The sequence below is a fragment of the Ornithorhynchus anatinus genome, chromosome 3 (assembly GCF_004115215.2).
Source record: "Ornithorhynchus anatinus isolate Pmale09 chromosome 3, mOrnAna1.pri.v4, whole genome shotgun sequence".
In the NCBI taxonomy this organism is placed as follows: Eukaryota; Metazoa; Chordata; class Mammalia; order Monotremata; family Ornithorhynchidae; genus Ornithorhynchus; species Ornithorhynchus anatinus.
Genome location: NC_041730.1, coordinates 108,211,587 through 108,235,851, shown reverse-complemented (window position 1 = coordinate 108,235,851; position 24,265 = coordinate 108,211,587). Strand labels below are relative to the sequence as shown.

The following is a 24,265-nucleotide window of genomic DNA, read 5'->3' as shown; positions in this document are numbered from 1 at the left end:
AAATTGAGACTATGAACCCCATGTGGGCCAGGCAATGTGTCCAACACAATTTGCTTGTATCCACCTCAGTGCTTAGTACAGTGCCCGACATATAATAAGCACTTAATAAATGCCACAATTATTATTAGACATGACCCATGCTCTCAAAGAGCTTGCCCTGTACTACTGATTACAAAATTACCAATGACTTCCTAGTTAGGTTCTACTCTATCATTTTCTTCCATGATCTCTTGGCTGCTTTTGACACTGGTAACCACTCTCTTTGCTTAGAAACTCTTTTCAGCCCTGATTTTACTGGTTACTTTTCTGATATCCTGCCTGCATCTTTGATTTCCTTTTCTCAATCTTCTTCGCCCTTTGCCTTTATCCTCTCATGCCTCTGTTCTGGATCCTTTTGCACTCTTTTTGCTCTATCCACCTAATCTTGGGAGGCCCATATGCTCCCAAGGTTTAAGCAACCTTTATGTGTGTTAATAATTGAAAAATTTACCTCTCACTGCCTTATAATCTCAAATTACTTCTTACCTCCAGAATATCTTCCCATGACTGACCTGAACTTTAAAGTCACTATGGCAAAAGCTTAATTCCTCATCTTCCATCCTTCTTTTTCCCATTCAGCCAATTCCACCACTATCCTTCCATCTCATTACCTAACAACCTTGGTGTCATCTTGATTGTCTTTCTGCCTTTCATCTCTCCACATTCAATCTGTCATAATTATGCTGGAGTTTCCCCCATAATATATCCCACATCTACTCTTCTCCTCTCTTGCAGCCACTAATTTCTCATTTGCTACCTACTGCATTAATTGTACATGTTTCCTTTATAAGTCTTCCCATGTACAGATTCTTATTTCATCCTTTAATCCATACACCTATTTACCAGTCTATCTAATTGCCTGCCTTCTTGTCAGCTTTTGTCTGTACCTATTTTACATTTACAATTTGTGACTGCCTATTTCGCATATGAGAATGTAAGCTTTTCAAAGATAGAAACCAATGACCTTTACTTATTTTTCATTTTCCTAAGTACCTGGGAGAGTGTTCTGAGCATAATGGGAATGTAGGTACCCAAAAAATAATTATGGTGATGGTAAGCCTCAATACAATAACAGTAGTGATAACAATAACAGTCATATTTGTTAAGTGCTTAGCCAAGCACTGTACTAAACATTTGGGTAGATATGAGATAGTCTGGTCGGCACGGTCCTATCCCACATGGGTCTCACAAACTTCGTGTAAGGGAACACAGGAATTTAATCCCCATTTTACAGTTGAGGGAAATGAGGCCCAGAGAAATTATGTGACTTGCCCAAGTCTCAGAGCGTTAAATGGCAGACCTGGGATTAATACCCAGGTTTTCTGACTCCCAGGCTGATCTTTCCCCTAGGCCATGCTGCTTATAGAAATCTTTTTGCATCAGTAATGTTAAAAGAAATTCAGATTGATTTTCTTTCTCCTACAGATGGAAAGGTTGAAGTCACGAAAGAGGGTGTGAAGCTGTGTACCATGGGACCAGGAAAAGTCTTTGGAGAATTGGCTATTCTTTATAACTGCACTCGGACAGCGACCGTCAAAAGTAAGACAATTAATTTTTAGTTTTGGGTTATATTTGAAAACTTTCATTCTAAATCAGTGTACAATTTTTCATCAAGCCTTAACATTGGAAATAAATTGTAATATTTCAGGTTGACTAACTTGTCAATTCTTTTCAAATTAACCGTGATTCCTGTCCTAGAGGATTTTTTTATACAGAAATATGTGCTATTTTTGAATTTCAAAACAGGATTGATATGTTTATTCCTTAATAGAAAGCATGATTGCAGAAATCAGTACTATACATTTTAAATTGTATTGTTTTCCTACTCAACCAATTCTACCTCATTATTCTCCCACCAAATCTCACTCTGTCATTTATATAACTTAAGTCATACAGTGGACATTTTTAACAAGAGGAGAAAAGAAATGACTGCCTGTTTTCCTGTCCCCAACATAGAATTTTCAAAAATGTCCCATTTCTATATTTCTATAACATGTTATCTTTCCATATGAATTGCATTTTATGGCTCTTGGTATTAGTCCACAGCAATATCAAAGTTGTCTGTGAGGCTGTCCTCAGCTCGTACCAAAAATGTTGAGTATAAGAGAGTTTTTATTTTTAAAAATGCATGAGTATATTTTGATTTTCAGCTGCTCTTAATCAAGTTGTTCATTATAATGCTGTGGTTTGTCTATTCTTCTGATTGAGGAATAGAATCAATATGATATGCTAGTATTGTGCATATCTATATTGGTACCCTGAACATCTGTGGGTGGCAAACTGAGAAAATGTCTTGACCAGATGTGACAGATAAATTTTGGTGCAGACTTTTGTCAAGCATTTTGGTGTAGTCAGCTGTATAAACCCTTCCTTTCCACTCCTAATATATTACTCAAAGAATACACCAACTTCATTGCCATACCTTGCAAAGGTACTCTGTAAAATGGCCTACTGGAAAGAGCCCAGGCCTGGGAGTCAGAACACCTGGGTTCTAGTCCAGCCCTTCCACTTGTTTGCTGTGTTCCCTTGGGCAAGTAATTTAACTTCTCTGTACGTCAATTACCTCATCTGTAAAATGGGAACACAGTCCTCCTCCCTTCCATTTAGACTGTGAGCCCCACATAGGACAGGGACTGTATCCAACCTATTTCATATGTACCCCAGCCCTTAATACAGTACCTAGCACATGCGAAACAAAAAGGTGGGAGCTTCCTTATTCTTGAGAGTTTTTTCACAAGTCTACTTGCCATTATATTATTGGTATAATTTATTTTTATTAGTGATAGCATTTCACCACAAATAATATCGATAGTTTTTACTGTTTTACACAAATATGTCTTTGTTAAAGGAAAAGGCACTGATTTTAGGGTATTTTGTTTGTCTTTCCAACAGCGATCACTGAAAGTTTGAAGTGGCATTGTTACATAAGTTTGAATCTTTGAACCAGGTTTCAGTAACATAGAGCTAGTAGGATTCCTTTACAGAAATAGGATCTTGGGAATAGTATTCATCCTATTATACGTTCCTGTCTTATTCATCACCTGAAAAAGAGCTTGGATATTGCAAGTGATTCTTGTTTGGGAATGAAAATCCTACAAAGAGAGTGGCTGGTGTCTGTTTGCGATGGTTTGCGATGTTTTGTTGTTTTTTTTTTTTAGTGGGTTTGGATTTGATCATAAAGATTTCCTGCCACATGTTTTAAGAAACAGCTTTTGTACATGAACTGAATCATTTTTAAGTAAACCGATGTCCAAATTAAATGTGCTACATAATTATTTAATTTAAGAACTAAAAACTAGGAATGGCCAGGTGGATTGAAATAGAATTTGCTACAACTCTAACTCATTTATAAATAATGTGACTGAGAGCAAACTAGTTGTAATTTCCTAAAGAGGGAGGATTTTATAACACTAGTTTTTCCATTCCATTTGCTTTTGTAACATATCCCCTTTGAAAAAATGGTAACATGACACTTCTGTCAGGACTAGAATCCATTTTCAAAGCTGTCTAAAATGGAAAAAAGGACCCACATTGAAAATGAGTTCTATTTTTAAGTTGATTAATTGTTACAAGAAAAATATGGTTTGGGTGAATATGTCATCTCAGTGAATTTGGTTTGGAATTTAGTATCTAGGGAATGCTGAGTTCCAAGCTTGCTTGTCTGCAGATGGTGTTTTCAGAGATGTTTTTTGCTAATTTGTGAATAGATGTTTGATGGTGGTCTCAAACAGATAGTTTTTGTTCTTAACAGATTTTATATTATTTTCTTTATTGGATTTTATTCATTCATTCATTCATTCATTCCATAGTATTTATTGAGCGCTTACTATGTGCAGAGCACTGTACTAAGAGCTTGGAATGTACAAATTGGCAACAAATAGAGACAGTTCCTGCCCACTGATGGGCTTACAGTCTAATCGGGAGAGACAGACAAAAACAGTAGCAATAAATAGAATCAAGGGGATGACCATTTCATTAAAACAATAGCAATAAATAGAATCAAGGTGATGTACATCTCATTAACAAAATAAATAGGGTAATGAAAATATATACAATTGAGCAAATAAGTACAGTGCTGAGGGGAGGGGAAGGGAGAGGGGGAGGAGCAGAGGGAAAGGGGGGAAAAAGAGGGCTTAGCGGAGGGGAGGTAAGGGGGAATAGAGGGGGAGCAGAGGGAGCAGAGGGAAAGGGGGAAGCTCAGTCTGTGAAGGCCTCTTGGTGGAGGTGAGCTCTAAGTAGGGTTTTGAAGAGCGGAAGAGAATTAGTTTGGCGGAGGTGAGGAGGGAGGTCATTCCAGGACAGCGGGAGGAAGTGGCCCAGGGGTCGATGGCGGGATAGACGAGAACAGGGGACAGTGAGGAGGTGGGCGGCAGAGGAGCGGAGAGTGCGGGGTGGGCAGTAGAAAGAGAGAAGGGAGGAGAGGTAGGAAGGGGCAAAGTGATGGAGAACCTTGAAGCCTAGAGTGAGAAGTTTTTGTTTCATGCGGAGGTTGATAGGCAACCACTGGAGGTTTTTAAGAAGGGGAGTGACATGCCCAGAGCGTTTCTGCAGGAAGATGAGCAGGATTTTAGTTTTACTGCTATTATAATTACTTCTGTTTTGATTTTAATAACTCATGAAATATTTTCAAGTGTCCGTATGGTCTGGGTTTTGACATTTTTAGGGGAAGAAGCAACTTTTGAAGGTGCCAAAGGGAAACCTTCAGACAGGGGGTTAGGTCAGGTAATGGCTTCATTATGGAGATTGCCAAATCTACTGGGAAGCACCATACACTGGAAACAGTAAGGTCTGCTTGCAGGTCTGGCTCAGGCACGGATTAGCTGACCAGCTCTGCCACTTGTCAGCTGTGTGACTGTGGGCAAGTCACTTAACTTCTCTGGGCCTCAGTTAACTCATCTGTAAAATGGGGATTAAGACTGTGAGTCCCATGTGGGACAACCTGATTCCCCCGTGTCTCCCGCAGCACTTAGAACAGTGCTCTGCACATAGTAAGCGCTTAACAAATACCAACACTATTATTATTATTATAAATCTCTTTACCGCTTTATAGAGCTTACTAGAAACACTGATAATGTGGAAATACAGGAGATTCAGGAGATAACTGAAATTCCTTAGAAGGAAGTACATTTCTTTCCCAAGAGAAGACAGAAGATCAAAAAGGGAAGGAGTGTGGCCTAGTGGAAAGAGCACGGTCCTAGAAGTTTGAGACCCTGGGTTCTAATCCAGGTTCTGTCACATGTCTGCTATGAGATCTTGGACAAGTCACTTCATATCTCTGTGCCTTGGTTCCCTCATCTGTTAAATTAGAATTTAAATCCTACTCCCTTCCATTTAAACTGTGAGCCTGTGTGGGGAAGGGATTGTGTCTAAACTGATTATTAATTCATTCATTCAATAGTATTTATTAAGCGCTTACTATGTGCAGAGCACTGTACTAAGTGCTTAGAATGTACAATTAGGCAAGAGATAGAGACAATCTCTGCCCAATGATGGGCTCACAGTCTAAACTGGGGAGACAGACAGCAAAAGCAAATCAGCAAAGCTTCTTTTAGTCTGGAAAAGCAGCATGGCCTAGCAACATGGGCCTCAGAGTCAGAAGGTCTTGGGTTCTAAACCCAGCTCCTCCACTTGATGACTGTGTGACCGTGGTCAAGTCACTTTACTTCTCTGTGCCTTAGTTAATTAATAATGTTTTATTAAGTGCCACTGAGTCATTTCCAATTCATAGCGATTCCATAGATATACTCTCTCCAGAATGTCCTGTCCTCTGCCATAATCTGCAACCTTTCTAATGGTTCTTTCATTATCATTGTTATGGTCTCTATCCATGTAGCTGCTGGTCTGCCTTTTCCACATTTTCCCTGGACTTTTCCCACCATTAGTGTCTTTTTCAGAGACTCAGTCCTCTTGATCATGTGTCCAAAATATACTAATCTAAGTCTAGTCATTTGGCCTTCCAAAGACTACTTTGGTTTAATTTGCTCCAAAATCCATTTGTTTGTTTTTTGGGCAGTCCATGGTATTTGCAAAAGCTTTCTCCAACACCACTTTTCAAAAGAATCAAAGTTCTTTCTATCTTGTTTTTTCACAGTCCAGCTTTTAGATCCATACGTTGTCACTGGAAACACCATATAGTTGATAATTTATATTTTTGTGGCAATTGTTATGTCAGCACAATTCATGACATTTTCCAGGCTCTTCATACTAAGTCTTGCTAACATTAGTCTTTGGCATTTTTCTTGGCTTCTAGTTCCTTTATTTTTGAATATCGATCCCAAGCGATGAAAAGTCCCTCAGTTACCTCATCTATAAAATCGGTTTTAAGACTGTGAGCCCAATGTGGGACAGGAACGTTGTCCAACCTAATTTGCTTCTTTTCCACTCCAGTACTTAGTACAGTGCCTGGTGAATAGTAAACAATTAATAAATACATTTATAATTACAGTGCTTGGCACAAAGTAAGCACTTAACAAGTACCATAATCGAAAGTGAAACTATTTAGAAAAGCAGTGTGGCTCAGTGGTAAGAGCACAGGCTTGGGAGTCAGAGGTCATGGGTTCGAATCCTAGCTCTGCCGCTTGTCAGCTGTGTGACTGTGGGCAAGTGACTTAACTTCTCTGTGCCTCATCTGTAAAATGGGGATTAAGACTGTGAGCCTCATGTGGGACAACCTGATTACCCTATATCTACCCCAGCGCTTAGAACAGTGCTCTGCACATAGTAAGTGCTCAACAAATACCAATATTATTATTATTATTATTATTAGTGCTCTGCATGCAGTAAGAGCTCAATTAATAAATTGATTAATTGGGCTAATAGGTTGGTTCTGCAAATGCTAAATTCATGAGAGAATTGTCTGAGACAAATTATTTTGTTAGTATTATTGTATCTGTTAAGCACCTACTAAGTGTCAAGCACTGTTCTAAGTGCTGGGGTAGATATAAGTCAATTGGGATGGGGACTGTTTCTGGCCACATGGGCCTCACAATGTAAGTCTAAGTCACAAATCAAAGCATAATTATCCTAGTGCCACTGTGAATCCGATCCAAGTCTGGGAAAAGGGACATCCACCTTCATGATTGCTATCATTCTTGATCATGTTCTTAATGCAACCTAATTAAGTGAACAATGTTCATGGCCAGGCGTAATATCATAGCACTAATGGCAAAAGAAAAACACAACAGACAAGGTGATAATAATAATAATAATGTTGGTATTTGTTAAGCGCTTACTATGTGCCGAGCACTGTTCTAAGCGCTGGGGTAGACACAGGGGAATCAGGTTGTCCCACGTGGGGCTCACAGTCTTAATCCCCATTTTACAGATGAGGGAACTGAGGCACCGAGAAGTTAAGTGACTCTTCCAGAGCTAATGAAGAAGACATTTCCAGCTTTCTTTTTTCGCTTTTTATTTCATTTGATCTTTCTATCCTCTTCACACATTCCCAAATCCATGGGGATGATCCTATGACAACAATTCTGCATTCACAAAAATATTTTAAATTTCAAAACAGAAAATAAATTGGACTTGTCAGATATCCTTGGATGTAAACAATGGCTGAAATTCCCCCCAAAAGAAAAATTATATTGAAAGGAAAAATAGGGCAAAATAACCTAATTCTTATTGATGCTTATTTAAAACAAAAGGAAAGGGTATTCATAATTAAAAATGATAGGAAAGTGTTTAGGTTTTAACAGTGCTGAGCTTTGAATTTTAAACCTATTTGTTAATTCAAAAACTCACAAATTCAATGGCTATTAGAATGCTGCCTAGTATTTTGCCTTAATGGCATTTCTCTCACCCTCCCACTTTGTCTCTTTTTTTCCCTATTGCTGACTTTTGACTGATTTCCACTATATTTACCTTCCCCGTTAAGATGGAGAAGCCATGGAGCTTGTGCTTGTGCCATCCAGATTTAAAAGAACCTTTTTTTGCTATAGAAGTGGTCGGCATTCTTCATTTTTCTAGTCACTTCCTAGACAAACTAAAATAATAGCAATTATGCACCTTCTTTAGCTAGCAGCTGCTGTGCCTGTAATCTCAATTAGGATGCTAACAAGTGACTTTAATGCAATTTCCAGCTCTCATTATTACCCAAGTAAATGAATGCCCATCATGGCTGTAATCAACTTCAGATTTTTCTAAATTTAGTAGAATGGGAGGTCAGCATTGGCCACTGAAGAGTACTCCCAAGATCAAACATTTCTCTGCTTCTGAATCTAAAGGAGCATCAGATAATTTGAATGAGTTAATTAATCATTTCAATAGCTCCCAGGACTGTGGAAAAAGGACTGAAACACGTGTTTGTTTTACTCTGTGAGTTTATAGGAAGATGTCTTCCCTTGTTAAAAGGCTTAGACAGATTCTGTAAGATTGAGGAACAGCCAGGTAGGAATGATCTAGCTGAAAAATGTACCTTCAAAGTTCAGAAATCACTATTTGTCTTCTGGGCAAAATTGGCTGGCCAAAAAAAACCCCAAAACAAAGCCAGTAGCATTTTCTAGTAACCATATGATTTCAAGAGTAAGAAAGATACTAGTGTTTTGAAATTAATTTTTAAATTTACTATTTCAAAAAAAATCCTGAGGTAGAGTTCCCTCCGATAGAACATAATGTATATTAATAAAAGAGACATTAGTCAATCAGTGGGATAAATTCAGTGCTTATTATTTGTAGAGCACTGTACTGAGCACTAGGAAGACTACTGAATTTGTTTCATAACAAGACTGTGGACAATATAATTAACACTTAAGTGTACAGTGTCTAGAAAGAGTGGCATTATTCCTCAAATAATCTGAAATTCCATTTACCTAAATTATAGTTAGCTACCATACACTTTTCCTCACCTAGACACATACAATAACATGTTTTTCAGAAGTGTTTCTCCTGGTACTGATTTCACTTTTACTCTACTCAAAGCTGCAGCAATAACAATTTACACCTACTCTGGGCCTTTTCTGAGACATGCCCTAAGTTTACTCAGAAACCAAAATGGAAAAGTTGAAAGTACTAGCGTGTTAAAATGGAAAGAGAAAGCATTTAGTAATAAGAACCGAGGTTCAGCTGGGCCCACCCTTGGGAAACTGCAGAGATTTCTTTTTTAGTTGTTTCTGTGTTTGCTTGCCTTGCTGACAGCAGGCCTTGTCAGAATAAGATTTCCAATGGCACTTTGAATAACATAACTTTCTGTTTGCTTTTCTATCTAGTTTTCTTAGGGCATTTATGATTGAAAACAATAAATACACAGTATAATTCTGCTTTGCTACTTGCCACCCAAAATCAGCCAATTCTTTGCTATGGTTATAATAATGTTGGTATTTGTTAAGCGCTTACTATGTACTGAGCACTGTTCTAAGCGCTGGGGTAGACACAGGGGAATCAGGATGTCCCACGTGGGGCTCACAGTCCTAATCCCCATTTTACAGATGAGGTAACTGAGGCACAGAGAAGTTGTGACTTGCCCACAGTCACACAGCTGACAAATGGCAGATCTGGGATTCGAACTCATGACCTCTGACTCCAAAGCCTGTGCTCTTTCCACTGAGCCACGCTGCTTCTCTTATGTATTATGTATTCTGAGGTGTAGCTTCAGAAAATCCACTTGAAACATCCAAATATCTGTTTACACCTATCGCTAGACTGAGGTTCCTCCTTCCAGTCCTTAAGCTCTTGCATTATAGCTTAGTGACAAGTAGCATGACTTAGTGGCTAGAAGACAGGCCAGGCGTCAGAAAGACATGGGTACTAATCCCAGCTCTGCCACGTTTCTGCTGTGTGACCTTGGACAAGTCACTTCACTTCTCTAGGCCTCAGTTAACTCATCTATAAAATGGGAATTAAGAGGGGGAACCCGATATGGGCCAGAGACTGTGTTCAACCTGATTAATTTGTATCTACCCCGGTGCTTAGAACAGTGCTTAGCACACAGTAAGTGCTTAACAAATACAATTATTATTAGTTATTATTGCTCCAGTTTGGGTCCTATACACCCAACTTACCTGGTAAAATTCAGACTTGCAAAAGCGATGGCAAAGATTAAAAAAGGAGAAGTTTTTTTTCCTCCTCCTTCCTGGGTAGGGAACATGTCTTCCAACTCAGTAGTTGCACTGTACTCTCCCAGGTACGTAGTACAGTGCTATACATATAGTAAGTGCTCAATAAATGCCATTGATTGATTACAAAGTCACTCAGATCCACCTTCCCTCCTGAAGGCAGCTACCCTTTCTACCCCATCTTAAGGCTACCCACTGTTACCAGAGTCTGAAGAAATCAATATAGACATATACGAAGCATTACATTTGTGGTACAGGTTTTTTCAAGTGAGAAAACAAAACATCACATGCTTTTGCAGCTTACTAGAAAAAAAAACAATTAAATTTTATACCCATCTATTTCCTCTGCTTTTAATGAGCAAAGAAACTGTGTGCCATCATGCTGCCCACACTTCTGAGAGCAGAGGAATGACTGCATTTAGCTAATAAGGAATTCTCTCTCACTTGCCTTTTCAGAGGCAAATTAAGGTGACATTTTCTATGCCCTTTTGCAATCCAGTAAATGGTGTAAAACTGCTATGAGGAGTGCCTGAAAGAAGAGAAAAGAAATAAAATAAATTGAGGCTGACCATATTGATTAGGGATCATTACTACTATGACACAAGGACTTCTGAAATGGCCTCTCTGAAAGTTAAGTCCAATTGTCACAAATGTAGTCTAAAGCTTTTTAAAATGATTATTGGCAAAGGGAACAGACCTAGTCAGTAATGGATTGGGTACTCACTCCCTGTTAGTAGCGGACCATAGTTATCCTGCCCTTTGAAGGAATAATCATGTTGAATTAATATTAGAAACCCCGTTGAGTGATTTATGAGAAGTTTATTTCTACAAAAGGACAGGATTCTCTGTGGGCTAATAAAAATGTTGGTATTTGTTAAGCACTTACTATGTGCAGAGCACTGTTCTAAGCACTGGAGTAGATACAGAGAAATCAGGTTGTCCCAAGTGAGGCTCACAGTCTTAATCCCCATTTTACAGATGAGGTCATTCAGAGAAGTGGCAAGGCCGGGATTCAAACCTGTGACCTCTGACTCCCACGCCCGTGCTCATTCCACTGAGCTACGCTTCTTCTCACCTGATATTTGTATGTCTGAGGGTTGTTAAATTACTTAGCATTAGGCATATTTTTTCCACATTATTTCATTTAAAGATGAATAAGATGGTAATACCAAGGTGGAAATATAGTCAGTGTTAAACCTCAAAATATGTCAATTTCTTACTGTACCAACTAGAAATGATTTTCCTAAGACGTGCGTCTAGTCAGTTCAAAATGTAATAATCACTTTCTGACAGTGGAGACAAGGGAGAAATTTTCATTTACTTGCCAAACCTTAGTTATGTTTGAAGTATTTTCCAGTGTTCTTTTGTGGATTCCTTTGGTTGTCCTCTATTGCGGTAGACAACCAGAGCTTCTAATAATATTATAACTTTTCAAAGGACCTGGATTCCTCAGATAATTCACTTTCACGACTAAGAGAACTGATATCAGGGAAAGACTCTGGTCAAGTAGAATGACAGGAAAATTTGCTTAAGCGCTGGCAAAGAATGGACATATGCAGAAATTCTCCACCAGAATTATGCTAATTTTGTTCTTTTCGCTTCTTGCTAGGAGGTTATTTGAGTATACATTGCATTTTTTTTTCAAAAACTAAAACTGGCTAAATGAGCAATAAAGGAATGGATGACTGTACTTCCATATATATATATATATATATATACATACACACACATACATATAAAATAAAATATCAGGCCTGTTTACACATGCTGAAGGAAGGGTAATGCATTTCCTTTTATTCAGGGCTTAATAATTCATTTCCCTTTGTAAAATGATTGCTATGACAACATCTTTAAACCACGTCACTTTAATTCTGGGTCAAACTACTCACCAATATTAATAGCAGTTCTAAAAAGCACACATATTGTACATAGCTATCCCCTTTCTGTAAAAAAATAACTTTTTATAAAGGATGAAGTAGGTATTTCTAAATGAGAGGATTTTGAAGTTAAATAAGCCTTAAAGGTACATGAATAGAGGAAAAGAGGTGTGGCAGAAAGTTGTTATATTTAATGTGTTTTGCTTACAAAAGAATCCCGATATTATTTTCCATTTTGCAGTTTCCTGTGGGGTAGATATGAACCTTCACATTTCAGAATCTGAGGGTGGGCCCCCAAGTTTTTCTACATGTTTTTACTCAAATACTAGATTACTTTTATTTTTCTGGGGTACATTTTGTTAAAGCAAGAAAGTAGTATGAAAGATATGCCTTCCTATGCTACCTACCAGTAAATCCCTCATAGTATTACATTTATTCATTCAATCGTATTTATTGAGCTAGCGCTTACTGTGTGCAGAGCAGTGTATTAAGCACTTGGAAAAGTAAAATGCACCAGAATTAGCAGATACATTCCCCGCTCATAATGAGTTTACAGTCTAGCACCTTTAACAGAAAACGTTAGCTTTACATGCCATTACAGTTAGAGTACTTTCCATTTTTATAAACTCTTGAAGACTTAAACTCCTTGTGGGCTGGAATTGTTCCTACCTATGTTGTATCGTACTTTCCCAGACACTTAGTTCAATGCACTGTAAACAGTAATAATAATAATGATAATGGTGGCATTTGCTAAGCGCTTACTATGTGTGAAGCACTGTTCTAAACACTGGGATAGATAAAAGGTTATCAGGTTGTCCCACTTGGAGCACACAGTCTTGATCCCCGTTTTACAGATGAGGTAACTGAGGCACAGAGAAGTAAAGTGACTTGCCCAAAGTCAAACAGCTGACAAGTGGCAGAGGCAGGATCAGAACCCACAACCTTTGACTCCCAAGCCTGGGCTCTTTCCACTAAGCCATGCTACTTCTCTAATCTAATTTATGGAGTGCCTTCTTGGAATAAATACCAGTGACCGTTTCCTTGATTTCCATGCTTCAAGCAAAAGCTTCTTGTGATCAACTTTAAGGCTGACTCCCAATTTTATATTTAAGTCTTTTTCACCCACTAATCTCTTCCTCAATTGCTTTGTTCCTAATTTTCTAGGTGACAGGAAGATGTAGCATTTATTGACCTCCCTCTTGGTACATTGCACAATACTAGGTCTTGGCAAAGTACAGACTACTTGTAACGGCACATGCCGTCGAGTTGCCAAGATTCCGGAAAAGGAAGCAGACTACGCCAGTCAGGTTTAGTGAGATCTATATAAAAGTGGTTTATTTGGGGAAGTTACTTACGGGACAGCCCTGGGTGGCGGCAGGGCACAGGAGACACATCACCCCTGCCTAACCAGAGCCACCCCTTTATATGCCACATGACATCACTACAAAAGCAAAATAGCTTAGATAAGGTGTTTACCAGCTAAATCTACGCATGTCCAGGGCGCATACCATACTCGCGAAAACACAGCCTTAGCCTTGAAACTCTGGCGGGTCAGAGCCGGGGCACAACAATCCCCTACACTACTCAAATATCATGTTTCCTGAATACAAGGACCTGACACTTGGAGAGAAATAAATATAAAAAAACAAAATTTACAACACTGTCAAAATAAATTTTTTAGCAGAAACCTATACCTGAGTGCGGAGGAGAGTATAAATAAGTTTGTAAATGCTAGAGTTGCTTGAGGGGATGAGCTGACTCAGGAGGCTTCAAAATTAAATCGGGGAAGTTTATTGGAAGTGGTAAGACTTTAGGAGCAAATTTAATGTGGGAAGAACTAAGGTCTGTCTTATGTGTGTATGGAGGGAGTTCAGATCCAAGGTAAAAGTATGAATTAGAGCATGGAGGTGGAAGAAGCCAGAACAAATTACATATATAAATTAGGCTTAGAAAACAAAGGCAGTGAGTTAGGGAACAGAAGGTGATGAAAGCAGGTAGAAAAGGAGGGAAGCCAGTGAAACACAGCATAGTGTGGCCCAGTGTAAAAATAATAAACCTGGGAGTCAGAGGATAAGAATTCTAATTTTGACAATGCACTTGTCTGCTGTGTTACCTTGGTCAAGTCATTTAACTTCTCTGTGCTTTAATTTCCTAATCTGTAAAGGGATTAAATACCTTTCTTCCCACTGTGAGCCCCAAGTGGGACTGTGTCCATTCTCATTATATCTATCCCAGCACTTAGTACACTGCTTGGCACAAAGTAAGTGCTTAACAAATACCACAATCATTATTATTGTTATTTTCATCATCATCACCATCATCACTAAGAGACAGCGAAAGGTTTTGAGGAAAAAAGAGAGCACTGTACTAAATGCTCGGGAGAGTAACAACAGAACAATACAACAGACACATTCCCGTCTACAATGAAGAATGAGTGATGCTTCAGAAAGGTGATCCATTCAGCAGCAGGTAGATATCCTGGAGTGCGGAAGAGGTAGGAGACTGGGAGACTAACAAAAAGCCTAATGAAGTAGTTTAGGTGAAGCCAGAATAGAGTTTGTACTAGCGTGGGAACAGTTTAAGTGGAGGAGAAGGGCAGATCCAGGAGATGCTGAGAAGCAAAAGCTGGCAGTTCTTAGCAGTAGACTGAACGTAAGAGTTGAATGTTAGCAGAGTCAAGGGATGAGGAGGATGGTGGTGTTGTCAGCTGAGATGGGAAAGTTACTGAATGTGTTTAGAAGACAAAATGAGCTGTATCTTAGTCTCAACCCACTTAACTTCATCCCCTTTCTTGTACTATTTCCTCACCCTGGAATTCCCCCTCCCTCCAGCCTAAGTACTAATAGATTACAACTCTCAATTTGTTTTTTGGATTTTTTGGGGCTATTTGTCAAGGGCTTACTATGTGCCAGGCACTGTGCTAAGTGCTAAACTAATCAGGTTGGATACAATCCATGTCCTACATGGGGGACCAAAATTTAACTGTCACATCTGGCCAAGACATTTTCTCAGTTTGCCACCCGCAGCTGGGGCTCACCGCCTTAATCCCCATTTTTCAGATGAAGTAACTGAAGCTCAGATAAATTAAGTGACTTGCCCACAGACAAATGGTGGAGCTGGAGTTTTAACCCAGATCCTTTTGACTCCCAGCTTCATGCACTATCCACTAGGCTGAAGTTTCTCCACACCTCTGAAGTCCTTGAAAACTTTCACCTTTGACAAGCGATCCCAATAATTTCTAAACACTCCAAATTACAACAAGCAGTCATTTCTAGAACAAGTATTTTTACTTATACCTTTCCTCTGCCCCTAAAATAAAATGCTCAATTGTACAGAAAATGTATTTATTATCTATACCCTATTTGTAAATATTTTTATTTCTTCCCCCTACCACTTCCTCCTACCACTATAACTGAACATCAGCTGAGAGTTGGACCACTTGGTTCTTAATCAGAGTCCCCAAATTGTCTTCATGACCTTGGCTAGTTGTTAGCCAGGACACATCTCTAATCCTTCATTAACTATTGAAAACAAGATGGTCCTCCTGAAGTGTGTCTCCACCCTCCTGGGATTTTGTCAAGGTTTTATGTCTGTCAGGCATATTCACAAATATCTGATAGAAAAATATAATTACCATGTCTTACCAGAAACAGAATGGGGCACACATTAATTTTAAAACTGCAAATTGTTTTAAGCAACTATTGGACCTATAGTTGCATTTTATTGCTACTATCAATCAGAAGAACTAAACTGGAGCTGTCTGTGAATTTCTGTGACAAACACAATATAAGAGTAATAGTGTTTAGATAAACTGCACCGGATTTTTGAAGGACAAATAAGAATTACAAACTGAAAATATATGTTGAGAGGGAAGAATAAAAAAATAAGGAAATACAAGGAACAATGTTGGCTGACAACATAGAATACATTAGATTTATTAGATTTGGATAGGACCAAAGAAATCTGACCATTTTAGCTATGTCCTATTCAATTCTAATTTACTGAGGCACTATTAGTGAACATAGAAAAGGTGAAATCTTCATATATCCAAATTAAAAATGTATCAATACTACTTTACTACAATTCAATGGAAGTCTTGTACATCTTTCCTACTTTTAGTAAATCACAGTTTTGCCTCTTTGCCACGCTCTCTATATTTAAACATAGATTTCAAAGCATTTCATCTTTAGAAAATTTGTTTATATCCAACTTAAATCAGAAAACCCCCCAAGGTAGCCATTATTTTGAACAAAAATCTGTTCAGTGTTTTGTTTGAATTGAGTCTGGAGTTTGAATTCAGTTTCTACTGCTTTAACATCAACATCAGAAAATAACATTGCTTCTGACAAAGAGAGACGTATCAAACATTACTGTAGATTTTACCTATGAACAGATCAGGCATTCATATTTTCTCATTTCTACTTCTATTTCTCCTACTAAAAGCTTTAGATATTTTCCTTTCTTTCCAGGAGAAAAAGGTGGCTAAGATCTGTTTAGTCACATGGTAGTGATGCCTGAGTTAGCAGAAACTGGTTTTCTGATATTCTGTCTCTGACAGAGCTCTATTTCTTTTTGCCTTTTGAAAGACTGTAAAAATAAATGATTTGCATAGCATTTTATTTTCCAAAGCACCTCCACATCACTTGATAAATTTTGCCATTACTTCACTGTATAGATAAAGAAACTGGATTTTTCTAGACCATGTTGTCATTCACCATGGAGCTCTTGTGCCTTTGAAAGTGAAAAAATGTATTTTCCTTAGGTTTAAATCTATATTTCTGAGTAATATTTATACCCATATTCCGAGTCATTCTAAGGGTGGCATTTCTCATATGTATTAGGTATCACCATCATCATTTACTATATATCAACCTCTGTATCAAGTGCTGGGATAGAAACAGTAGAGTCAGGTTGAGTAGATTCCCTTGTTCCACATGAGGCTAACATCAGTCAATAAATTGTATTTATTGACCTCTTACTGTGTGCAGAGCACTGAATTAAGTGTTTGAGGAAGTACGATATAATAGATAGACATAGGAGCTTACAGTCTAGTCAGCAAAACAGACGCTGAAATATGAATATGGACATACATGCTATGGGGCTGAAGGTGGATGGAGAGAAGATATAAATCCTAGAGCAAAGGATAATAAAGGACAGGAGGGAGTAGAGGTAATGAGGACTTAGGGAAAGCCTCGTAGAGGAGTTGTGATTTTAATGAGGATTTGAAGGTGGAGAGACTGGTGGTCTTTTGAATATGAAGCTGGAGGCAGTTCCAGGCCAGAAGCAGGGCTGAACAAGGAATCAGTGGCAAGATAGATGAAACTTGAGATACACTCCGTAGACTCAGTGAGTAGTAAGAGAAAGAAAAGGTATCTTGTTTCTCATCCTATGAATGAAGCTTTAGTGGCATAATAGCACTCTCCAGTCACCTGAAACTTTGCTCCCCCCAAAAACCTAAAGTTATTTAAAAATATTATAAGCTTACTTTTGGGCTACTGAGTGCATTAAACTTTGGTATTTAGGATATTGTCTCAAATCAGGGACTAAAAGAAAAAGTAATTTACCTAATTAAATACAAAGAAAATACTTTAGAAAGAGTGATACTTCTATCTCCTCAAGTTCACTGCCATCAGATCAATGTTTGCCAAGCCATTCAAGAGAAGATAGTTTGAAGAAATTGATTTTTGATGACAGAGAATATGTTTGTAAACTTATAAAAGATATAGCCTGTCCTCATGGATAAGACTATTCCCTAGAGCAGAGAGTTCTTAGTGGAACCCATAAGGGAATTTCAAAATGCTGAAGCTGTGGATAGCACCACTGTTGGATTGGAGATAAAGCAGCAGTACTCAGAAGCATCAAAGTAGCAGTTTGTAATGGAACGTAGTAAATGCCAATTCCCAAGTAGTCTGTTTACCTCGTAGATAACGACAGGATATTTGGATTAGACAGTGGTAATATTGGCATTTGCTGAGCATCCCTGGGTGTGAAATGCATTAAATTAAGAGATTGGGAAATAAAACAGAAACTCAGGTAAGAGCAGGGACCTGGGAATTGGTGTATTTGGGTTCTAATCCTGGTTCTGCCACTTGCCTGCTGTGTGACCTTGGATAAGTCACTTCTCTCAACTTCAGTTTCTTCCTTTTCATAATAGAGATTCAATACTTTTTTGTTTGTTTTTAATGATATTTGTTAAACACTTACTATGTGCCCAGGCATTCTACTAAGTGCAGGGGTAGATACAAAATAATCAGGTTGGACACAGTCCATATCCCACATGGGGCTCACAGTCTTTATTCCCATTTTAAAGATGAGGTAATGAGGCCCAGAGAAGTTTCATTCATTCATTCAATATTCAATAGTATTTATTGAGCGTTTACTATGTGCAGAGCACTGTATTAAGCGCTTGGAATGTACAAATTGGTAACAGATAGAGACAGTCCCTGCCCTTTGACGGGTTTACAGTCTAATCGGGGGAGACAGACAGACAAAACCAAAGCAATAAATAGAATCAAGGGGATGAACATCTCATTAAAACAATAGCAATAATTAGAATCAAGAAGTTAAGTGCATTGTCAAGGTAACACAGCAGACAAGTGGTAGAGTAAGGATTACTCTGGATTCTGGGTTATGTTCTGCCTCCTGATTAGATTGTGAACCCAGGTGGGACAGGGACTGTGTCCGACATGATTATTTTGTATCTACCCCAGCACTGAATATTTGTTAAGTGCCAAGCACTGTCCTAGGCTGTGGAGTGGATACAACCTAATTGGGTTGGATACAGTCCCGGAGCCAAATGGAACTCACATTCTCAATTCACATTTTACAGATGAGGTAACTAAGGCATAGAGAAGTAGAGTCACTTGTCCCAAGGTCACGCAGCAGACACGTGGAACCCATGACCTTCTGACTCCCAAGCCCGTTCTCTATCTACTATGCTATAGTAAGTGCTTAACCAATGCCACCGTAGTAATAATAGTAATACTTTTTATTACATTCCCTGTTCACAAGGAACTTACACTCTAATTGAGGTGACACCCATGAATTTATTTTTAAAACTATGAAACCATATTTTAAAAAATGTGGTATTTGTTAAGCAGTTACTATGTGCCAAGCACTGTTCTAAATGGTGAGGTAGATACCAGGTAAATCAGGTTGGACACAATTCCTCAAAGTGTTCACCACCCAGGGCTAGGAAGAGGAGGCATTTTAATCCAATTTTACAAATGAGGAAACTGAGAACCAGAAAAATTAAGTAATTCCCATCTGACTACTAATCTCAGTAGTAACATTTATTGAGCGTTTATAATGTACAGACAGTGGTTTAAGTGCTGGGGGAAATACAAGGAAATTCAATTCAGCCAGGGTCCTTTGAGACTCACAATCTAGTTTGAGAGTGGGAGAAGAGGACAAAAACACAATTGTTCTTGGATTCTGTGAAGCTCTTTGCTTTTTCCACAAGAAAAAGAGTTCAATATTGGCAAGTATTTCTATGAACGGAGAATGTGTTGAGGGTATGGATGACGGAAAGGTATTTGGAGGTTGCAGGATTGAAACTTTGAGATCATAGATCAACAATTTCTAAAAATGAGTTTGAAAATTCCTTACCTAAAGAGTTGATGATTTTGTTTTTTAATAGTAAATCCAAGAAATTTAAAAGGGAACAATTAATCTGTAAGCATCCTTTATGGGACCGTGTACGTTTTGATTCTTGTCACAATGTAGGCTCTGATAGTGGGATCATACTGATTTTACTTTGTGTTACCTGGCCTTTTCTTTGTATATTCTTTGATCTTATGTATGCTGTAATTCACTTCTCATCATCCATTTTTCTGAATGTCTTTGCTAGTGGTTTGTTTGGAGTTTTGTAACTCAGAACAAGGAAGTTGGTTTCTTCAGAGAAGTTGGTTTCTTCAGATTTCTTAAGTTTTATATATTTCCCTGTTGAACTGAAGGAGAGGAAGCTATCATCCTTAGTTTATTAGAGTTGGCTTCATTCTTTTTTCCACCTGCCAATGTTTGCCTTTAGCATTTTGTTATTTGACTTCTTTTAGATTGGTCTTTTAATAGAAATGCTTTAGCTTCTATTTTTTATTGAAAAATTTCCCTGGGTTCTTATTTGTAGATATGGTGTAATATTGTTACTTATCTCATAAATACCTTAGACTGGAGAAACAGGGTGCTATTGTCTGCTGTTCTCTATAAATGTTGCTGATTAAATTGGAGCAGGAATTGGTGACTGTGGAATTGGTTGAGCTGTTTTAATGAGCAAAGTGCAGGCAAAGCCATTTAGACGTGGAATGGGAGAAGGAGATGTGAGAGGTGTTTGCATATCAAACTTACCCCGAGACTTTTTATACCACTGAAATTATTTGGAGGATTACAAGCAATTAAAGGGTTTTATGGAACCAAGGGTTGAGTCAGTTATGTCCTAGAGTTTATAGTATAATTAAGCATTCTAAATTTAGACTGCTGAGTAGTTCAGCATTCCAAAGAGGAGAATTTCAGCTACTTCAACTTTTTGAATCTTTAACATCCTAGAGATTATTTTACTAGAAACAACGTTTCTCAGCCATGATGCAATCACTCCATACCATTGTTTTCTTTTTCCCAGAGTTGTTGAGTTGTTGTAAACTGATTTTAAACTTAGATGGCAAGGATAAACTTTACTCTGTAAAGTCACCTCCCGTGGCTCAGTGAGAAGCAGCGTGGCTCAGTGGAAAGAGCACAGGCTTTGGAGTCAGAGGTCATGAGTTCGAATCCCTGCTCTGCCATTTGTCAGCTGTGTGACCGTGGGCAAGTCACTTAACTTCTCTGTGCCTCAGTTACCTCAGCTGTAAAATGGGGATTAAGACTGTGAGCCCCACGTGGGACATCCTGATTCCCCTGTGTCTACCCCAGCGCTTAGAACAGTGCTCGGCACATAGTAAGCGCTTAACAAATACCAACATTATCATTATTATTAACTCACCTGCTGTGTGACCTTGGGAAAGTCACTTGATTTTTCTTTGTCTTAACTCCTCTGTAAAATGGGTCTTAAATAACTGTCTTCCTCCCACATAGGACAGGGAATGTGACTAACCTGATTATCTTATATATACTCCAGTGATTAAAACAGTGTTTGACACATAGAAAACAGTTTTTTTAATCATCATTATTATTAGAATGAAACTTATAAGATCAATATTGATTTGGTTTTAAAACTTTTTTTGGAATTTGTGAGACATTTTGAGACTGACAAAGGTCTAGGAGAAGGAAAATAACTTGAAGATTATGAAATCGAGAGATTAGGTGAATTTGACCAGTAAAATAGATATCTCAAAAATAGATATGCAAGAAATGAAAATTAATAAATGGGGGAAAGGGAAGGAAACCCACAACCAAGGGGGTCATTCACCTTTTGGAAAAGAAATATTGATGGCAATACAAATGAGGCTGGCTAAGAGGAGAGATATGTAGAAGAAACCTAAGTATATAGAATAGCAGAGGTATATTTTAATAGTCAACTTGTGCATTATTCTAAGTCATATTGATTAAAATATATATAGTTCACTCTAGGTTCCCTTAGGCCTTGGTGAGCCCTGTGTAATTCATATTCTATATTCTTCTATCAGCTATTTTTAGTTGTAAATGCCTGTGGAACTCACTACTAAAGGAAAAAAAATACTTCAATGCTTTTTTCATATTTGAAACTGAACAGCCTAAGTGAATCTTAGAAGAGCAAATGGATTTCAGTGCAAACTTTGTTCAGTCACCTTAGGAAATATTTGTCTGTACATTACCGCACTGGTAAAAAGGTGATACACATCACACCCATTTAAACTCATGAAAAGCATAAATAAAACTAGTCTGCCATTGAAAATGTAGGGTCCTTGAAAGCTGTTGTTTATTTATAATCTGAAAAATATATTTTTCTCAAGTTAGTCTGCAATTGTGTTTCAAACCTAGGGAGAAAATCACCCTCTTACCTACTTCAGAGGAATTTTAAGAGAATTAATACCAAAATGTCTGATAGTGCTTTGAGTTCTTTAGAGCAAGGTACTATATAAATGCAAAATGATGGGAGTTTTTTGCCTCACATTTTAAAGAAAAGATTACACTCTTTCTAATTAGGGGGAAATGACTGTAATGGTACTTTGAACAAAAACTAGCTTACTCATTTATTCATTCAATCATTCAATCATTTTTACTGAGCATTTACTGTGTTCAGAGCACTGTACTAAGGATTTGGGAGAGTACCATACAACAATAGACACATTCCCAGCGCATAATGAGTTTACAGTCTAGAGGGGAGGAGACAGACATTCTCTAAATAAATAAATTACAGATGTGTACATAGGTAGCAGCATGGTGTAAGAAACAGCATGGCATAGTAAACAGAGCACAGGCCTGGGAATCAGAAGGTCATGGTTCTAATCCTGCTCCCCCTCTTGCCTGCTATGTGGCCCTGGACAAGTCACTTCACTTCTCTGTGCTTTTGTTACCTCATCTGTAAAATAGGGATAGAGACTGTGAGTTCTACATGGGACAGCAACTGTGTCCAACTTGATTTGCTTGTGTCCACCCCAGCACTTAGTACAGTGTCTGGTACATAGTCAGTACTTAATGAATAGCAGCATTATTATAAGCTCTGTGGGACTGGGAAGAGAGATTAACAAAGGGAGGAAGTCAGGGTGACACAGAAGGAGTGGGAGGCAATGAAAGGGAAGTATAGTCAGGGAAGACCTCTTAGAGGAGATGTGTCTTCAATAAAGCTTTGAAAACATGGAGTAATTGCCTGTTGGATTTGAGTAAGGAGGGCATTCCAGGCCAGAAACAGGATGTGGACACATGGTCAGCAGTGACATGGATGAGATCAAGGCACAATGAGAAGGTTAGCATTAGAGGAACAAAGTGTGTGGACTGGGTTGTAGAAGGAGAGTAGCGAGGTGAGGAGGAGGAGGGGTCAAGGTGCCTCAGTGCTTTAAAGCCAATGTTGAAGAGTTTTTGTGTGAGGCAGAGGTGGATGGGCAACCACTAGTTTCTTGATAAGTAGGGAAACATGTCCTGAACGTTTCTGTAGAAAAATGATCAAGGTTGCAGAGTGAAGTAAGGACTGGAGTTGCTAATGAAGTCCGCTGCTCTTACCCCAGTAACAGAGTTTCCCTTACCAACCCCCTTAATATATACTTCTGTCCCTGCAGATGAAGCCATGCATGCCTTGGGAAGCTGTATCTCCTAGTAGAAGGAGCACAGGACTGGGAGTCGAAGGACCTGGGTTCTGTGCCCGGATCCACCTCTGGTCTGCTGTGTGAACCTGTACTACTCCAGTGCTTAGTACAGTGTCTAGCACATAATAAGTGTGTAAGAAAAAAAAGGAGTTATGTGGATAGCACATTTTTCCATAAAATAAACTGTATTAGAAGTTGTGAGGACAAGAACACTTCCATTCCATCAGTTAGTCTGAAAGCTAAAGAAGTGTGAGCTTGGGGAAAATGAGGACATATTCTACCCCAAACAACGAACAATAGGGATCAGGGCTGCTGCTCCACCTTGATTCCAGGGTCTGGGGTTCATAAGCTGGTTGAAGACTTTCCAAGGATAAGATTATTTCTGTGGTGAGCCCTCAACAAGCTACCTTATTAGTGACTGTTTGTTATTCCGTGAACAATAAGAAGGAAGAGATTCAGGAAAGCACTGATGGGCTCTATTTGAGGCAGGTGATTACTGGCCTTTGGGGGAGGAGCATGGAGGGAGTGTTAGCTTTCTCTCTCTGTTCTACCTAGTAAGCAGCCTGGACCAATCAATGCCTGCATGTAGAGCCACAGCTGTGATGCCTAAGGCAGATAAAATGAGGTTGCTTTGAATCATGAGGAGGCCTATACAGAGGAAGTAGTGTGGGTATGCAAGAGGCATGCACGAAGAAGGGAAGTAGCACAGAGGCAAGCTGAAGTACATGCAAGCAGCCCAGAAGTACCTGGAGCAAGAGGAGAGCAACTCTTGGAGGCAGCAGTACTTGGAAGCAGAAAGAAGAAGCACTGACAGAATGGGCTCTTTTGACCATAAACTGGTATTGGACCCTTGGTGGAGTGAGTGAATGAGTGTATGTGTCACTCCCTTGCACACTGGTAAAATGAGTAAACCCTTTCCATGGTAACCTTGGTGGACAGAAATGTGGTTTGAACTCCACTGTATGTCACTAAGGCTCCTCCAGGCCAGAAAGGGTCTGGTTGTTACAAGCTGGGGCCTTGTGACAATTTCCAAGGTTGAAATGGTCGCTATAGTGTGTGTATACCATATACCTGAGGAACATAGGTA

At 38.7% G+C, this 24,265-nt stretch overlaps 1 protein-coding gene across 2 annotated transcripts in view; it reads left to right on the top strand.

Annotated features, from left to right (window-relative positions):
• PRKG1 (protein kinase cGMP-dependent 1) overlaps positions 1-24,265 on the top strand; it is a 1,170,280-nt gene that overhangs the window by 422,872 nt on the left and 723,143 nt on the right. For both annotated transcript variants that reach the window (XM_029061208.2, XM_029061209.1), the window contains one exon: positions 1,465-1,578. In XM_029061208.2, the coding sequence (XP_028917041.1) occupies positions 1,465-1,578 (114 nt within the window). The remainder of the gene's footprint in view (positions 1-1,464; positions 1,579-24,265) is intronic.